Here is a 17,560-nt window from a genome sequence, read left to right on the forward strand (position 1 = left end):
CATGCGAAGAGCAAGTTATGGTCAAGTCTGCCAGTGGGTCCTGACAGCGTGGAGCATTGTCAAAAAATCCACTATCATCAACGGGTTTCGAAAGGCTGGACTGCTGCATGTTGAAGGGGCAGCATGAGCTCAGCGGTGTATTTGCCTCCGGATGAAAGTGACGAGAGCGACAATGAAAACGATCCAACATCGGATGAAGCAATTCTGAGGCTATTCAACTCCGACACCGAAGGAGATGACTTCAGTGGTTTCAGTGCACAGGAGGAGGCTTGGTAGGCTACTGTTTTAATTTTTGTTACAAGCCGTGTTTCGTTTAAAGGCTGTGTAAAGTTAATTTGTTTCAATGTACCGGTAGGCACCTGCGGCTTATAGACATGTGCGGCGTATTTATGTACAAAATACATATTTTTTAATAATTCAGTGGGTGCGGTTTATATTCAGGTGCGCTTAATAGTCCAGCAATTACGGTAAGTACTGCGGTGCATCTCCTCCTCATGGACTGCACCAGACTCGTCAGTTATTCCTGTGAGATGTTACCCCACTCTTCTACCAAGGCACCTGCAAGATCCCAGACATTTCTAGGGGGTAATGGCCCTGCCCTCACCATCCGATCCAACAGGTCCTAGACATGCTCAATGGGATTGAGATCCGGGCTCTTCGCTGGCCATGGCAGAACACTGACATTCCTGTCTTGTAGGAAATCAGCCATACTGCTCCTTCTGTGCGTGGTGGCATTGTCATGCTGCAGGGTCATGTCAGGATGAGCCTGCAGGAAGGGTACCACATGAGGGAGGAGGTTGTCTTCCATGTAACGCACAGCATTGAGATTGCAGGCAATGACAACAAGCTCAGTCCGATGATGCTGTGACTCACCGCCCAAGCCCATGACGGACCCTCCAATTCCAAATCGATCCCGCTCCAGAGTACAGGCCTCTGTAACGCTCATTCTTTCGACGATAAACGCAAATCCGACCATCACCCCTGGTGAGACAAAACCGCGACTCGTCAGTGAAGAACACTTTTTGCCAGTCCTGTCTGGTCCAGCGACGGTGGGTTTGTGCCCATAGGCGACGTTGTTGCCGGTGATGTCTACTGAGGACCTGCCTTACAACAGGCCTACAAGCCCCCAGTCCAGCCTCTCTCAGCCTATTAATTCAGTCTGAGCACGGATGGAGGGATTGTGCTTTCCTGGTGTAACTCGGGCAGTTGTTGTTGCCATCCTGTACCTGTCCCGCAGGTGTGACGTTCGCATGTACCGATCCTGTGCAGGTGTTGTTACACGTGGTCTGCCACTGCGAGGACAATCAGCTGTCAGTTCGGTCTCCCTGTAGAGCTGTCTTCGGCGTCTCACAGTACGGACATTGCAATTTATTGCCCTGACCACATCTGCAGTCCTCAAGCCTCCTTGCAGCATGCCTAAGGCAGATGAGCAGGGACCCTCTGCATCTTTCTTTTGGTGATTTTCAGTTTTAGTGTTCTAAGTTTTCATAACTCTGACCTGAATTGCCTACCATCCTTAAGCTGTTAGTGTATTAACGACCGTTCCACAGGTACTGTTCATTAATTGTTTATGGTTCATTGAACAATCATGGGAAACAGTGCTTAAACCCTTTACAATGAAAATGTGAGAAGTTATTTGGATATTTACGAATTATCTTCTAAAGACAGGGTCCTGAAAAAGGGCCGTTTCTTTTTTTGCTGAGTTTGTATGTTTTTTTTCTTGCATGTAAATATTATTTATTTTTCCTCCCAATTTCATGGTATCCAAATTGGTAGTTACAGTCTTGTCCCTTCGCTGCAACTCCCGTATGGACTTGAGAGAGGCAAAGATCGAGAGCCATGTGTCCTCCGAAACACGACTTGCCAAGCCGCAGTCCTTGACACACTGCTCGCTTAACCCGGAAGCCAGCCGCACCAATGTTTCCAAGGAAACACCGTACAAGGAGTCGCTAGAGTGCGATGGGACAAGGACATACCAGGCGTCAAAACCCTCCTCTAACCCAGACGACGCTGGGCCAATTGTGCGCGGCCTCATGGGTCTCCCGGTCTCGGCACAGCCAGGAATCGAACCAGAATCTGTAGTGACGCCTCTAGACCACTGTGCCACTCGGGAGGCCCAGAGAGGGGTAAAGACAAAGATTTGGCAAAAAGGCAGTCTCTTCTGCTGATGTGCGTGTCTGGTAGAGGTACTCAACCCTACTCTTTTCCTATCAGCAGGGTTAATACCAGCCTGGCGCCCCAACAAAGGCTTTCTTTACCCCCCCCTTAACAATACCGCTACAATGTTACCAGACTATGCTGCCCTCTTGACACCTCTAATCATTGTCATAACATTTCACAACAATTTATGGGAAATTACCTAAATGTCACAACGCACAAATTATTTGTGCAATTTAACCAAGCTGACTTGTATTCAAGTCATGAAGTGAATAGTCATGGAAGGTTAATAGACACAGGAAGCAGAACCTGTCGTCTTTCATTCCATACGCCTCATAAAAATCCTGCATGATACTGCCCTTCTATGTGGGTTAGTGCTCTTACCTGCTGTGGAGATGATACGATCTGCTGGATGTTGGCCACAGTGGATTGCCCCTGCACTATCTGGGGGAGCTTAGCCACCTAATATACAGGGGAAAGCAGTTAGCATTCCTCACACCTCTGGATAATAGCTCTACACATTTAAGACCCAGTGCCTGAAGGCCAGTGGGTTGGACTATCTGAGTAGGAAGATGCGTGTGTCTACCTGGATTTGCTGGGCCCCAGTGGGTTTCCCAGCCTGGGCGATGGAAGTAGTGAAGAACTGGGTCTTGATGCTAGGCTGTAGTTGGGTGGTGGCAGCATAGGTGACCTTCTGCTGCTGGGTAGTCGGTACTGTCATCTGCTGGGTGCCCAGCTGATGGAGAAGACACAGACCACAACTAGACTGAAGATCGATTCAGATTTCCAACTATGGATAGACTTCGTTGTAGTTTCAAGAGCACCACTTTCGGTTGAGATTTGAAATGCACTTCTGACCAGCCCATACCCTTACAGTAACAACAAGAGAACCAGCTCTTTACTTGTAAATATGTGTGTGGTTGCGTAGACTGTGGTGGTTCTGTTTTCCCCCAGAGCCCCACCTTCTGCTGCACAGAGGCTTGTCCTGGCTGTACTGCTTTCTGCAGGGCTGCTGCAGCCTGCACGGCTACCTGCTGCTTCTTCATCTGGAGCAGCTGCTGAACCTGCATCTGGGGGAACGGGGGCGTCAACACTGGTCCACCTACAAGACAGGAAGCAAGATCAGGGACAGGACAATCTCAGGACATGTAACCGAACAGAGAGTGTGAAGGTATGTGTGTGTTATCATTGGTAAAGAATGCATGTTTGTACTAAGAGGAGCAGATTATGAATGTTTCAGTCTAATTAGTTGCTGAGAATAGGAGGGTTTATAGAATATATAGAATAGGGTTTTTCCACCTGTTTTCTGGGCCTGTCCAATGGCTACACTGATGCCAGCCATAGTGACGGGCAGGGTGGTGACGCCAGCAGAGGAGACCACGGAGGGCACAGAGACTACGGGGGGCTTGGTGAGGGTCACCTGGGCCGTCTGCCCTGGCTGGGCCTGGATCTGACCCTGGGTGGGCAGCCGTGTCTGGACACAGGTAAAGACACACTGTCAAACACTTTCAGTGGATCATTAATTATGCTCAAACCGGGTTACCTCTAGTAGATCATTATTCAAAATGGACACAGCTCAGCAAAGGCCTTTACCAGTCTGAAAGTAGTAAAGATCAGCACAACACAATGGTGCATAACTCCCTAGGCCAGGCTATATACTATAGAAAAAAACAAGGTGGTGATAAAGTTGGTCCTTACTAGTCTGGCCACCTGCAGGTTAGCTACGGTGGTGCCAGCCAGCACGGCTCCGGCTCTGGGACCAGCAGCTATAGCGGCAAGCTGGGGGTTGGCCTGGGCTGCCTGGGGGTTGGCTGGCTGCACCTGGACGGGCTGCTGGCCGGCTCCGGGCTGCTGCTGGGCCATCTGCAGCTTCTGCTTGTGTATCTTCAGAAGCTCCTACAGCCAAGGAGAGAGTTAAAGGGTCGGTTCACTGAATGTCTGTACTGATCATTGGAGGGCTGGCTGAAATGCATGGTTTCTTCATTTTTACTTTACAAGACAAAACGGCTAACTTAGTATTAGTCACAGAGTGTGAGTAGTGGGTGAGTATCAGAAGAAGCTAATTCTAGGAGGCCATACAGTGAATGAAAGGCTTCTCTGTACAGTACCTGGGGTTTTCCCACAGCCTTGATGCCTTGTGGCGAGGCAGCCTGCTGTTGTTGCTGCTGGAGCTGCTGCTGTCGGAGCATGTGGAGGTGGGCCTGGGTGATGGGCTTGCCTTGGGGTAGCTGCATGCCTGTGGCTGGGGACAGAGAGCGAGAGAGGAGTTGTATCACAAAACCAGTGGACATGGCACTTCATTAACTTCCTATAAAGCACTTAAATGATAAATGTTGCTGTCAAAAGCTCTATATAAATACATTTGATTGATTGGATGTTCAGTGTGAACAATGTGTGCAGTACCTGGTGTGACTAGGGAGCGGGTCTGGGACTGCACTGGGGTCAGAGTGGTGGTCACCACCGCAGAGGCAGTCACCGGGGTAACGGCCCTGACACCCTGACCCGTAGCTATGGCAACCACCTCCCCAGGGGCGGCAGTGGCAGGTATGGCTCTCTGCTGGGAGTGGACCACCTGGGCACCTGCTGCACTGGCAGGCTGAAGGAGGGACAAGAGCACAGGGCCTCATGATACCTACACCAGACCAACACCTCCTAGGACCATTCACTCTGTCAGCAAGACTTCTGAATACTGTACCCTCAAACAATGGTCATTGTGTGTTATAATACAAAAACGGGGAAAGAGTAGAGTGACGCAATGGCAGAGGTAATAAATAGAGTGACTTACAGACAGGGTTCCTGGTATGACTTGACCTGGTGATACCAGCCGTTTGTTGGCCTGGAACGGACTTGGAGGAACTCCAGCCACTGTGTTCACAATCAGGTTCCCCCCTACGGAGGCTGAAAGGATTTAAGAAATTACTATTACTTACTGACTTTATTGTCCCCATGGGGAAATTTTGTTGCAGTGTCATGTACACATTTAAACTGACAATACAACTTTCGTAACAGTTACATAACATATATATATATATATATATATATTTTTAAAGCCTGCTGGCCTTGCTGAGTCGATAGGAACATTAGCCCGAGCTATTTAGGAGGGATATCACACTTGGCACAAATTATTGTCTAGTTCTGTTTTTCCTGCTGAGGGGTGCCCTATACCTGCACCCAGAGGGGATTAGATCAAAGTCTGGGTACAGGGGGTGGACTGGGTCTAAAATGATTTTGTGAGCCTTGCGGAGGGCCCTGACCGTAAAGATCTCATTCAGGCCTGTCTGTTTGACTCCAAGTACCTTGCTTGCTGTGGTGATAATCCTTCTCAGCATATTTCGCTGGCTGACAGTGGCATTGCCAAACCAACAAACAGTTACAGAATACATGTTTTTGTAATGATCAATGTGTGTGCCATGAAAACCCACCAGCTTGAATGGTTCCCACGGCAGCATTCTTTATGGCTCCAGCCTGAAAAACACAACATTCTTTAAAAATATACATTTCTAAATTATGCAATTTTACTCATTAGACAGCTCTTTTTTACCACAAAGAACAACTTGGTTTGACATTGAAAATTCCAACGTTTTCCCCATTCTCACCAGGACAGCGGTGTTGGGTAAAGCCATAGCGCCTACCGCTGCAGGGGCCTGGAGTACCCCTGGGGCCTGGGCTTGGCCTGCAGCGGGAGCCCCAGCCTGGGGTTGGGCAGCACCGGCCACGGCCTGGGGGGCTCCAGCCTGCTGAGCTAGCTGCTGAGCCCTCTGCTGCTCGGCTAAGGCCTGACAGGACACACACAGACAGATAAGCATGTTGAAGATCAGAGTGCATACCACCATGACAACAGACCTGACTGTCACACTGCAAACTTAGCCATTAATCAAAATCCAGAGAGAATATACAGTAAACAGTACACACCTTCTTCTCCTTGGCAATCCTCTCAGCACGTTGCGATGCCACCTGAATGGGAGGGAGGGGCTTGTCATAGCCGATCCCACTTTCTGCCAGGACGGAGGCATGTTTGGGGTTCTTCTGGAATGGGTTCATCCCCAGACTGAAGAAGCAAACATTGAATTAATAGTTTAAACACTGAGCATGTTTATCATAAGGCTGATGACACAACATGCCTTATTTCAAGGTACAGAGGAAAGATCATGTTGAGTGCTTACAGGGGTTTGATGGGGGGACTCCTCTTGCTGGCGATGATCTTCATGAGCTCAAAGCGGCTGTTGTAGAGCTGGATGTGTGTAGCGTTGTCGTCCTGGGTGTAGATCTGACAGGTGCGCAGCGGCCGGCTGTTCTTAGACTGGCGGAGGAAAAAGGAGGAACGCTGGTCAATGAAGAGGGCTCTGAGCGTCAAACATTACGACCATTGTAAACTGCAAGAGTTTGGCAATGTACCTTGTATATGCTCTTGGTTTTCTTCTTAGGATTCGCCTCATACACCAACTACAATGAATAACAAAACCAGTATGGTTGAATTATCTGAATGCTCAAACAACATGAGATCTTGGTGCCACTCAGGGCTTTACGAACACGTCTGCTCACCTTGCCCTCCTCCCGGGGGATGATGACGTTCTCATAGCGGTTGCGACACTGCTTGGGCGAGCGGTAGATACGGCTGCAGGAGTTGACCACGTCGCTGACCAGGTCCCAGTTCGGGGTGTGGGCCGGAGACACGATGGTTAGATTCAGAGGGAGCTCCAGGAGCTGCTTCATAGCCTGCCACGCACAGAGAGAGAGGTGACACTTGCATCACTAACAGAATAAATGACTGGACTATGTTGATTTCAAGTAGCTTAGCTTCTACGTATTCTTCAGTTCACCTCATCTGATTTAAGAGTATCTAGCAAACATACAGTATAACAGACATTTCTTTAGACCAACCACAGTATTGGGTAAAACAAGCCATCCCAGTAGCAGCCAGCCTAGTACCTGTAGCAGGGCCCAGTCTTCACTGATGAGCCACTCTGGGTTGTCCTGTCCAGCCTCCATGGCAGGTTTGACCAGTGAGGGCAGAGGCTTAGCGAAGGGAGCCTGCTGCTTCAGGGAGAAGTTCTTCTTTTGGTCTTTGCCCTCTCGGCGCACCTTGAGCATGCTGGCCTTCTCGAAGAGGGAGCGAGGAGGAATCACTGTCTCCCCATGACCCTTCTTCTTCTTCCTGCCCGCTGCTGGGCAGAAAACACAGGACAGAGCTCACAAGTGCATCACTACACACAATGTACCATACTTTAATGTTTGTTACAAGAATAAAAAGACTTACCCGAGGGGTCCATCTTGAGTCTCTTGTGCTCCTTGCGGATGTAGACAGGAGGCAGTTTGGACTCAGGCATGGGAGCAGAGTCGTACATCAGACAGATCACAGAGTCGATATAGATGTCGTTGTCATCCTGCGGTGGGGTAGGTGGAGTCCACAGCTGCAACCAGAGCCATAGGTTAATATACAGCTGACAGGCTCATGGAAAATATGGGACTACATTATGATTTACCTCAGGATAAGTAGATATGATCATGTAGATATTATGTGACTGACTTACCGGCATTATTTCCGATTGGCCATCTTCTCCATCAAACACATACTCCTGTTGAAACAGAGACAAGACCATTGCTCACATCACCACTGATTTACAATGGAAACCCTACTACAGGCTCTGTTCTCTTATTTGAATACTGTGACCACCAAGGGGGCATTCCTTATGGAAACAGTTTACTGTTTAAGAACCAAACAGAGCAAAACAAGTTTGTATTGGACAAATTCAGTTAGGTCACTCAGTTTTCTTTGCTTCCATTTAAGAAATATTTTGAAACAGAATCAGCATAATGAATACAGCCCTGAGAGAGTGAAAGCCTACCATATTGTAAGCATCCTCTCTGGTGTAGGTGAACAGATCCTCCTCTTCCTCAATGATCATCCTCTCCTCGTCTTGAGCCTTCAGTTTCTGGAGGTGCTGCATCTCCCAGCCTCTCTTCGCACACAACAGTCGCTCCTGAAAATTACATTAGGTATTATTAAAGTTATAAAACTTTTGTAATTGTGGTCTTGTGCTACTTTGAGAACGCAACGTCTAACAAGCTAGTAGTACCTCCGGATATCTGAGAGGAGAGTTTGAGTCTTACCTTGGCAACAAGTTCGTCTTCACTGACATGAAGATACTCCAGGAATTGCAGGGCATATTTTTCTATTGGCGTTAACTAATGGGAAGAAATGATGAAGACAATCCAGTATTAGTTCAAACTGATGTGCTAGCTCCCTGGTATGTAGTCTACAACATACTGTAAGAAGGCACTTCATGAGTGTTTATCACCTGGTCCATTACAGCATTAAGCTCCTCCAGCTGAGAGGGCTCCTCTTTGACCTGCAACTCCTTCTCCAGGTCATCCTCCTCCTGCTGCTCTGGTGGCGGGGCGTCCAGGCTGATGCTGTGGAGGGCCTGGATGTAGGGCCTAGCCACGCGTGGAGAGATGGCCTCAGAGGGAGACGGCTCCTGGTGCAGAACCACAAACTCCTCAACCTTCTCCCCTGAGCCAGCCTCCACCTCAAAGAGGTCCTGGATGGTCCGCTGGACACAGACACAGCGTATTTAATAACCAAATATAGTATGGTTTTCAGTCAGAGGAGGGCTGGGGTCTGGTTGGTTTGTGGGTAAAGATCTTACCTGTGTGAGGAATGCCAGGGTGTAGTCAGTCCCTTGGGCAGCCACCTCTCGGATCAGATCTTTTGTGCCGTTTTTTAGCAGCTTCTCTTCAATGGAGTTCCCGCTCTCCAGTCTGGGATATAAAGACACCAAGTTAACAACCGCACACTGACTTACATTTCAGCAGCAACAACAGTATGCGTTTCTTCATATCCTAATATGGCATGTAGAGTTAAGGCACAAGATGTATTTGTCTTGTGTTTTACCTGTAGATGTGGATGTCCTTGGATCTTCCGATCTTGTCGCACCACTCCTGGGTGCGGGCGTCCATGCTGGGGTTGAGGTCTGTGTCGTAGAATATGATGGTGTCTGCGTCAAACACAGTCCCCACGGCTGAGCAGCAGCGGTTGGTCAGGATGCTGCAGAACACTTGTCTGTTCCTGTTGAAGGTCTTCATATGTTCCTGAAGGGAGGGGGATATCGTGAGAAACATATTCTAGAGACAGATTAGTCCCAAGGAGAGGGCTTTAGAGTTATCTTATCCCAATCAATTGGTTAACATTTTTAAATGTATTTTTCCACATACAGTGCTTTCCAAAAGTAATCAGACCCCTTGACTTTCTCATTTTGTTAGGTTACAACCTTATTCTAAAAAATGTTTTTAATTGCTTCAATCTGCACACAATATCCCGTAAGGACAAAACAAAAACAGGATTTTTATGACGCTACAAGTTTGCTCTGTTAGGTTGGAAGCGTTGCTGCACAGCTATTTTCAGGTCTCTCCAGAGATGTTCGATCGGTTTCAAGTCCAGGCTCTGGCTGGGCCATTCAAGAATATTCAGAGACTTGTCCCAAAGCAGTGTGCTTAGGGTCGTTGTCCTATTGGAAGGATATCTGTACTTTGCTCCATTCATCTTTGCCTTGATCCTGACTAGACTCCCAGTCCCTGCCGCTGAAGAAAATCCCCACAGCATGATGCTGCCACCATCATTCTTCACCGTTGGGATGATGCCAGGATTCCTCCAGATGTGACACTTGGCATTTTGCCCAAAAAGTTCAATCTTGGTTTCATCAGACCAGAGAATCTTGTTTCTCATGGTCAGAGTCCTTTAGGTGCCTTTTGGCAAACTCCAAGCGGGCTGTCATGTGCCCTTTACTCAGGATTTGCTTCCATCTGTCCACTCTACAATAAAGGCCTGATTGGTGGAGTGCTGTAAAGATGGTTGTCCTTCTGGAAGGTTCTCCCATATACACAGAGGAACGCTAGAGCTCGGTCAGAGTGACCATCTGGTTTCTTGGTCACCTCCTTGACCAAGGCCCTTCTTCACCGATTGCTCAGTTTGGCCGGCCAGCTCTAGAAAGAGTCTTGGTGGTTCCAAATATCTTCCATTTAAGAATGATGGAGACCACTGTGTTCTTGGGGACCTTCAATGCTGCAGAAATGTTTTGGTACTCTTCCCCAGATCTGTGCCTCGACACAATCCTTTCTCAGAGAGCTAGGGACAATTCCTTCGACCTCATGGCTTGTTTTTTTTCTCTGACATGCACTGTCAACTGGGGGACCTTTTATAGACAGGTGTGCCTTTCCAAATCATGTCCAATCAATTGAATTTACCACAGGTGGACTCCAATCAAGTTGTAGAAACATCTCATGGATGATCAATGGAAACAGGATGCACCTGACCTCAATTTCTAGTCTCATAGCAAAGGGTCTGAATACATATGTAAATAAGGTATTCGTTTATTTTGTATAAATTAGCCAACATTTCTATTATGAGGACCCATGTGTAGAATGATGAGGATGATTTATTTATTTAATCCATTTTAAAATACGGCTGTAACATAAAATGTGGAAAAAGTCCAGGGGTCTGAATACTTTCCGAAGGCACTGTAATCAAATCAACCATATTCACTGAGCTTGTCTGGTGGTTTAAGCATACTGTTTGATGACATTGCCTAATTAAGACACACAACTGACTAGAGGGAGTTCAACCGCAATTGTTTTGATTGTACCGGTCAAGCTCAGATTTTGTGCGCTGTATAATTATCATTTAAAATGTAGCAAGCAACTGCACCCGTTGTCTCCATCTCCTCCCTACTGCAGAGACCACCACAGTGTTTATCACACTGTCTGTGTTGAAGCTGCAACATAATTACAGCCACTTCTGACTGAAAAGATACGTTACCAAAATTCCTCATTTGATTAGGAAAAACATTCCCTATTCCCTCAACCATTGCTCTCTTTATGTGTCATATGTATGCATTGCATGCACGTCACCAAAAGGGCCTGACCTATAGAATATCATAATCACGTCAATAAATTGGTTATAACAAACTCCAAATACCATAACAGCAAAACGGATGCAGAGGACGTGACCAACTCAAAACGGGGGAATGTTTACTGGTTGCTCAGGAGGTAAAGGGGAAGTCCGATGACATTAATAAATGTCATTAGTTGTGGGAAATACTGGAGATCAAGAAAAAGGTAAGGAAAGGAGCAGGCGCTGTTTGCATATCATGTGTGCCAAACAGGTGCTGTTAGATTACAATAAGACACAGCCTTGTGTAACAACGTAAACACTAAAATTATAAGCGCACCAGAGAATCTGTTGTAAAGTTTTTTGTAAAGCCTTTATTACAAAAAAATACTAAACTGTCACATTCACTCATGAATGCAATTTCCGAAATGGAACGGTTGATTTATTGTTTACGATAATTATTCAAAGGTTATTTTAAAACTAAAATGCTTGATTGCATTTTAAATCATGAATGACTGGTATGCTGTGATGACATGAATGAATGATAGATACAGTAGTCTATAGAAGTATTGAAATATAGATGTAAGTTATGGTATTAAGAATAAACAGGATGTGCTCTTAGGCCTACAGCTCGATGGTGGTTATACAAGGCTGCTATTCCAAGCCTAATAAAGATAATGACATTACTTATTATGATAATAATAATAGTAATTATAACAATAAGGAGCTCAAGAAAAATGTGGGTTACTATATTCTGACAATTTGGAACAGTGTAAACACTAAATTAACTATAAATAATACCAGAGCCTGTTCTAATAAGAAACAAATGTATAAAGCCTTTACTACAGCATAGCAAAGATTAAAAACAGCCGAATATATTAAATTGTTTATCCAACATGTGGTTACGTGAATCTTGGTGCCCACGGGAATCAGTAGGCTATTAAACAGTCAACAAGCAGGATCTGTCTTATTTCTGTAGATATACACTACATGACCAAAAGTATGTGGACACCTGCTCATCGAACAACTCATTCCAAAATCATGGCCATTAATAAGGAGTTGGTCCCCTCGTTACTGCTATAACAGTCTCCACTCTTCTGGGGAGGCTTTCCACTAGATGTTGGACCATGCTTCCATTTAGCCACAAGAGCATTAGTGAAGTCGGGCATTGAAGAGAGATTAGGCCTGGCTCGCAGTCGGCGTTCCAATTCATCCCAAAGGTGGTCGATGGGGTTAAGGTCAGGGCTCTGTGCAGGCCAGTCAAGTTCTTTTACACCAATCTCGACAGACCATTTCTGTATGGACCTCGCTTTGTGCACAGGGGCATTGTCATGCAGAAACAGGAAAGGGCCTTCCCCAAACTGTTGCCACAAAGTTGGAAGCACAGAATCATCTAGAATGTCATTGTATGATGTAGCGTTAAGATTTCCCTTCACTGGAACTAAAGGGCCTTGCCCAAACCATGATAAACAGCCCCAGACCATTATTCCTCCTCTACCAAACTTTAGTTGGCACTATGCTTTCAAGCAGGTAGCGGCAGGTAGCCTAGCAGCCTAGAGTTTAGAGCGTTGGACTAGTAACCAGAAGGTTGCAAGATCGAATCCCTGAGCTGACCAGGTAAAAATCTGTCGTTCTGCCCCTGAACAAGGCAGTTAACCCACTGTTCCTAGGCCGTCATTGAAAATAAGAATTTGTTCTTAACTGACTTGCCTAGTTAAATTAAGGTAATATGTATATACAGTGCCTTGCGAAAGTATTCGGCCCCCTTGAACTTTGCGACCTTTTGTCACATTTCAGGCTTCAAACATAAAGATATAAAACTGTATTTTTTTTGTGAAGAATCAACAACAAGTGGGACACAATCATGAAGTGGAACGACATTTATTGGATATTTCAAACTTTTTTAACAAATCAAAAACTGAAAAATTGGGCGTGCAAAATTATTCAGCCCCTTTACTTTCAGTGCAGCAAACTCTCTCCAGAAGTTCAGTGAGGATCTCTGAATGATCCAATGTTGACCTAAATGACTAATGATGATAAATACAATCCACCTGTGTGTAATCAAGTCTCCGTATAAATGCACCTGCACTGTGATAGTCTCAGAGGTCCGTTAAAAGCGCAGAGAGCATCATGAAGAACAAGGAACACACCAGGCAGGTCCGAGATACTGTTGTGAAGAAGTTTAAAGCCAGATTTGGATACAAAAAGATTTCCCAAGCTTTAAACATCCCAAGGAGCACTGTGCAAGCGATAATATTGAAATGGAAGGAGTATCAGACCACTGCAAATCTACCAAGACCTGGCCGTCCCTCTAAACTTTCAGCTCATACAAGGAGAAGACTGATCAGAGATGCAGCCAAGAGGCCCATGATCACTCTGGATGAACTGCAGAGATCTACAGCTGAGGTGGGAGACTCTGTCCATAGGACAACAATCAGTCGTATATTGCACAAATCTGGCCTTTATGGAAGAGTGGCAAGAAGAAAGCCATTTCTTAAAGATATCCATAAAAAGTGTTGTTTAAAGTTTGCCACAAGCCACCTGGGAGACACACCAAACATGTGGAAGAAGGTGCTCTGGTCAGATGAAACCAAAATTGAACTTTCTGGCAACAATGCAAAACGTTATGTTTGGCGTAAAAGCAACACAGCTCATAACCCTGAACACACCATCCCCACTGTCAAACATGGTGGTGGCAGCATCATGGTTTGGGCCTGCTTTTCTTCAGCAGGGACAGGGAATATGGTTAAAATTGATGGGAAGATGGATGGAGCCAAATACAGGACCATTCTGGAAGAAAACCTGATGGAGTCTGCAAAAGACCTGAGACTGGGACGGAGATTTGTCTTCCAACAAGACAATGATCCAAAACATAAAGCAAAATCTACAATGGAATGGTTCAAAAATAAACATATCCAGGTGTTAGAATGGCCAAGTCAAAGTCCAGACCTGAATCCAATCGAGAATCTGTGGAAAGAACTGAAAACTGCTGTTCACAAATGCTCTCCATCCATCCAACCTCACTGAGCTCAAGCTGTTTTGCAAGGAGGAATGGGAAAAAATTTCAGTCTCTCGATGCGCAAAACTGATAGAGACATACCCCAAGTGACTTACAGCTGTAATCGCAGCAAAAGGTGGTGCTACAAAGTATTAACTTAAGGGGGCTGAATAATTTTGCACGCCCAATTTTTCAGTTTTTGATTTGTTAAAAAAGTTTGAAATATCCAATAAATGTTGTTCACTTCATGATTGTGTCCCACTTGTTGTTGATTCTTCACAAAAAAATACAGTTTTATATCTTTATGTTTGAAGCCTGAAATGTGGCAAAAGGTCGCAAAGTTCAAGGGGGCCGAATACTTTCGCAAGGCACTGTATTTTAAAGGTAGCTTTCTCCTGGCATTCGCCAAACCCAGATTCGTCCTTGGACTGGCAGATGGTGAATCGTGGTTCATCACTCCACAGAACGCATGTCCACTACTCCAGAGTCCAATGGAGGCGAGCTTTACACCACTCCAGCCAACACTTGGCATTGCGCATAGTGATTTTAGGCCTGTGTACGGATGATCAGCCATGGAAAACCATTTCATGAAGCTCCCGACAGACAGTTATTGTGCTGATGTTGCTTCCAGAAGCAGTGCTGCAACCGAGAACAGACAATTTTTACGTGCTTCAGCACTGGGCAGTCCCGTTCCGTGAGTTTGTGTGGCCTACCACTTTGCGGCTGAGCCGTTGTTGCTCCTAGACTTTTCGACATCACAATAAAAGCACTTACAGTTTATTAGGGCAGCTATAGCAGGGCAGAAATTGACAAAATTACTTGTTGGAAAGGTGGCATCCTATGACGGTGCCACGTTTAAAGTCACAGAGCTCTTCAGTAAGGCCATTCTACTGCCAATGTTTGTCTTTGGAGATTGCATGGCTGATTTTATACACCTGTCAGCAACTGGTGTGGTTGAAATAGCCGAATCCACTCATTTGAAGGGGTGTCCACAAACTTTCGTATATATATTGTATATGGATGATTTATAAAGCCAGGGCTCATTTAACAGTTAAGATGTTGATTATAACCCAAATTATGGACATGGTCTAGGAAAAGGCGTCAATTCAACAGTGCACTGATGTGTTTCAGAACCATGGACAGCGACCACTACCCCAACGTTGGAGAAAGCAATTGTCCTTACATAACCACATCCAATTTCAGTAGCACATGTCTTAGAGTGACGGACTGTGCCAACCACACGGCCTCCGCAGGTGTCTAGTACACAATGATTTAAAATAATAATAATAATAATAATAATATAAATAAATAAATAAATATATATATATATACACACACACACAGTGGGGAGAACAAGTATTTGATAACCTACAAACTCAGCAGTGTTTCTTACTTACAAAGCATGTAGAGGTCTGTAATTTTTATCATAGGTACACTTCAACTGTGAGAGACGGAATCTAAAACAAAAATTCAGAAAATCACATTGTATCATTTAAGTAATTAATTAGCATTTTATTGCATGACATAAGTATTTGATCACCTACCAACCAGTAGGAATTCCAGCTCTCATAGACCTGTTAGTTTTTCTTTAAGAAGCCCTCCTGTTCTCCACTCATTACCTGTATTAACTGCACCTGTTCGAACTCGTTGCCTGTATAAAAGACACCTGTCCACACAATCAAACAGACTCCAACCTCTCCACAATGGCCAAGACTAGAGAGCTGTGTAAGGACATCAGGGATAAAATTGTAGACCTGCACAAGGCTGGGATGGGCTACAGGACAATAGGCAAGCAGCTTGGTGAGAAGGCAACAACAGTTGTCGCAATTATTAGAAAATGGAAGAAGTTAAAGATGATGGTCAATCACCCTCGGTCTGGGGCTCCATGCAAGATCTCACCTCGTGGGGCATCAATGATCATGAGGAAGGTGAGGGATGAGCCCAGAACTACACGGCAGGACCTGGTCAATGACCTGAAGAGAGCTGGGACCAGTCTCAAAGAAAACCATTAGTAACACACTACGCCATCATGGATTAAAATCCTGCAGCGCACGCAAGGTCCCCCTGCTCAAGCCAGCGCATGTCCAAGCCCATCTGTAGTTTGCCAATGACCATCTGGATGATCCAGAGGAGGAATGGGAGAAGGTCATGTGGTCTGATGAGACAAAAATAGAGCTTTTTGGTCTAAACTCCACTCGCCGTGTTTGGAGGAAGAAGAAGGATGAGTACAACCCCAAGAACACCATCCCAACCGTGACGCATGGAGGTGGAAACATCATTCTTCGGGGATGCTTTTCTGCAAAGGGGACAGGACAACTGCACCTTATTTTTTAATTTTAATTTTACCTTTATTTAACTAGGCAAGTCAGTTATGAACAAATTCTTATTTTCAATGACGGCCTAGGAACAGTGGATTAACTGCCTGTTCAGGGTCAGAACGACAGATTTGTACCTGTATTGAGGGGAGGATGAATGGGGCCATGAATCGCGAGATCTAGGCCAACAACCTCCTTCCCTCAGTAAGAGCATTGAAGATGGGTCGTGGCTGGGTCTTCCAGCATGACAACGACCCGAAACACACAGGGCAACTAAGGAGTGGCTCTGTAAGAAGCATCTCAAGGTCCTGGAGTGGCCTAGCCAGTCTCCAGATCTGAACCCAATAGAGCTGAAAGTCCGTATTGCCCAGCGACAGCCCCGAAACCTGAAGGATCTGGAGAAGGTCTATATGGAGGAGTGGGCCAAAATCCCTGCTGCAGTGTGTGCAAACCTGGTCAAGAACTACAGGAAACGTATGATCTCTGTCATTGCAAACAAAGGTTTCTGTACCAAATATTAAGTTCTGCTTTTCTGATGTATCAAATACTTATGTCATGCAATAAAATGCAAATTAATTACTTAAAAATCATACAATGTGATTGTCTGGATTTTTGTTTTAGATTCCGTCTCTCACAGTTGAAGTGTACCTATGATAAAAATTACAGACCTCTACATGCTTTGTAAGTAGGAAAACCTGCAAAATCGGCAGTGTATCAAATACTTATATAATATATGCTACTGCTCGACTAAAGACATCTTGGTCGACCAGTCAACTAAATGATTCAGAGGGGTTGAGTTAAATGCCAGAGACATTTCAGTTGAATGCAATCAGTTGTACGACTCACTAGATATCCCCTTTCCCCTAAATGGGGTCAGCCCTAAACCAAACACTTCCGGTATAGTTCACTCAACTCACAGACAAGAGAGAGGGAAGGAGAATTAAAGAGGTCAGTTAGATAAGAGACAGACACGTCTGAATGGACAGACAGAAAATTAAATATCAAGTGTAGAAGAGTAAAAAGTACAGCACCAAAAAAGCCCCAAAGCCCCATAGGTTCTCTAGAGCTGCCACTGTGTGCTTCTTTAAGGCCCTTGGAGGAACAACATCCAGTGGGGAGGGAAGCGAGTGTAGGACTCTGTCCCCTTAAAGTGCCAGAACACTGCACTGAATTAAGAGGTTCCGGTGTTAGATAGGGCGAAAC

The 17,560-nt window shown here is 45.5% G+C and overlaps 1 protein-coding gene across 5 annotated transcripts in view; it reads right to left on the bottom strand.

The window, feature by feature from the left end:
• Positions 1 to 17,560, bottom strand: part of ep400 (E1A binding protein p400) — a 39,487-nt gene that overhangs the window by 2,629 nt on the left and 19,298 nt on the right. For 3 of the 5 annotated variants that reach the window (XM_024417397.2, XM_024417395.2, XM_024417399.2), the window contains 22 exons: positions 9,053 to 9,249; positions 8,808 to 8,919; positions 8,457 to 8,711; positions 8,269 to 8,343; positions 8,004 to 8,138; positions 7,689 to 7,733; positions 7,415 to 7,568; positions 7,087 to 7,322; positions 6,700 to 6,873; positions 6,553 to 6,600; positions 6,321 to 6,457; positions 6,070 to 6,205; positions 5,754 to 5,933; positions 5,580 to 5,622; positions 4,943 to 5,055; positions 4,561 to 4,753; positions 4,266 to 4,399; positions 3,856 to 4,053; positions 3,457 to 3,631; positions 3,060 to 3,259; positions 2,744 to 2,893; positions 2,542 to 2,619 (listed from right to left, as the gene is read on the bottom strand). In XM_024417397.2, coding sequence (XP_024273165.2) covers positions 2,542 to 2,619; positions 2,744 to 2,893; positions 3,060 to 3,259; positions 3,457 to 3,631; positions 3,856 to 4,053; positions 4,266 to 4,399; positions 4,561 to 4,753; positions 4,943 to 5,055; positions 5,580 to 5,622; positions 5,754 to 5,933; positions 6,070 to 6,205; positions 6,321 to 6,457; positions 6,553 to 6,600; positions 6,700 to 6,873; positions 7,087 to 7,322; positions 7,415 to 7,568; positions 7,689 to 7,733; positions 8,004 to 8,138; positions 8,269 to 8,343; positions 8,457 to 8,711; positions 8,808 to 8,919; positions 9,053 to 9,249 — 3,168 coding nt within the window. The remainder of the gene's footprint in view (positions 1 to 2,541; positions 2,620 to 2,743; positions 2,894 to 3,059; positions 3,260 to 3,456; positions 3,632 to 3,855; positions 4,054 to 4,265; positions 4,400 to 4,560; positions 4,754 to 4,942; positions 5,056 to 5,579; positions 5,623 to 5,753; positions 5,934 to 6,069; positions 6,206 to 6,320; positions 6,458 to 6,552; positions 6,601 to 6,699; positions 6,874 to 7,086; positions 7,323 to 7,414; positions 7,569 to 7,688; positions 7,734 to 8,003; positions 8,139 to 8,268; positions 8,344 to 8,456; positions 8,712 to 8,807; positions 8,920 to 9,052; positions 9,250 to 17,560) is intronic. The other 2 variants (XM_024417396.2, XM_024417398.2) reach the window with 2 other exon arrangements.

The sequence above is a fragment of the Oncorhynchus tshawytscha genome, linkage group LG04 (assembly GCF_018296145.1).
Source record: "Oncorhynchus tshawytscha isolate Ot180627B linkage group LG04, Otsh_v2.0, whole genome shotgun sequence".
In the NCBI taxonomy this organism is placed as follows: Eukaryota; Metazoa; Chordata; class Actinopteri; order Salmoniformes; family Salmonidae; genus Oncorhynchus; species Oncorhynchus tshawytscha.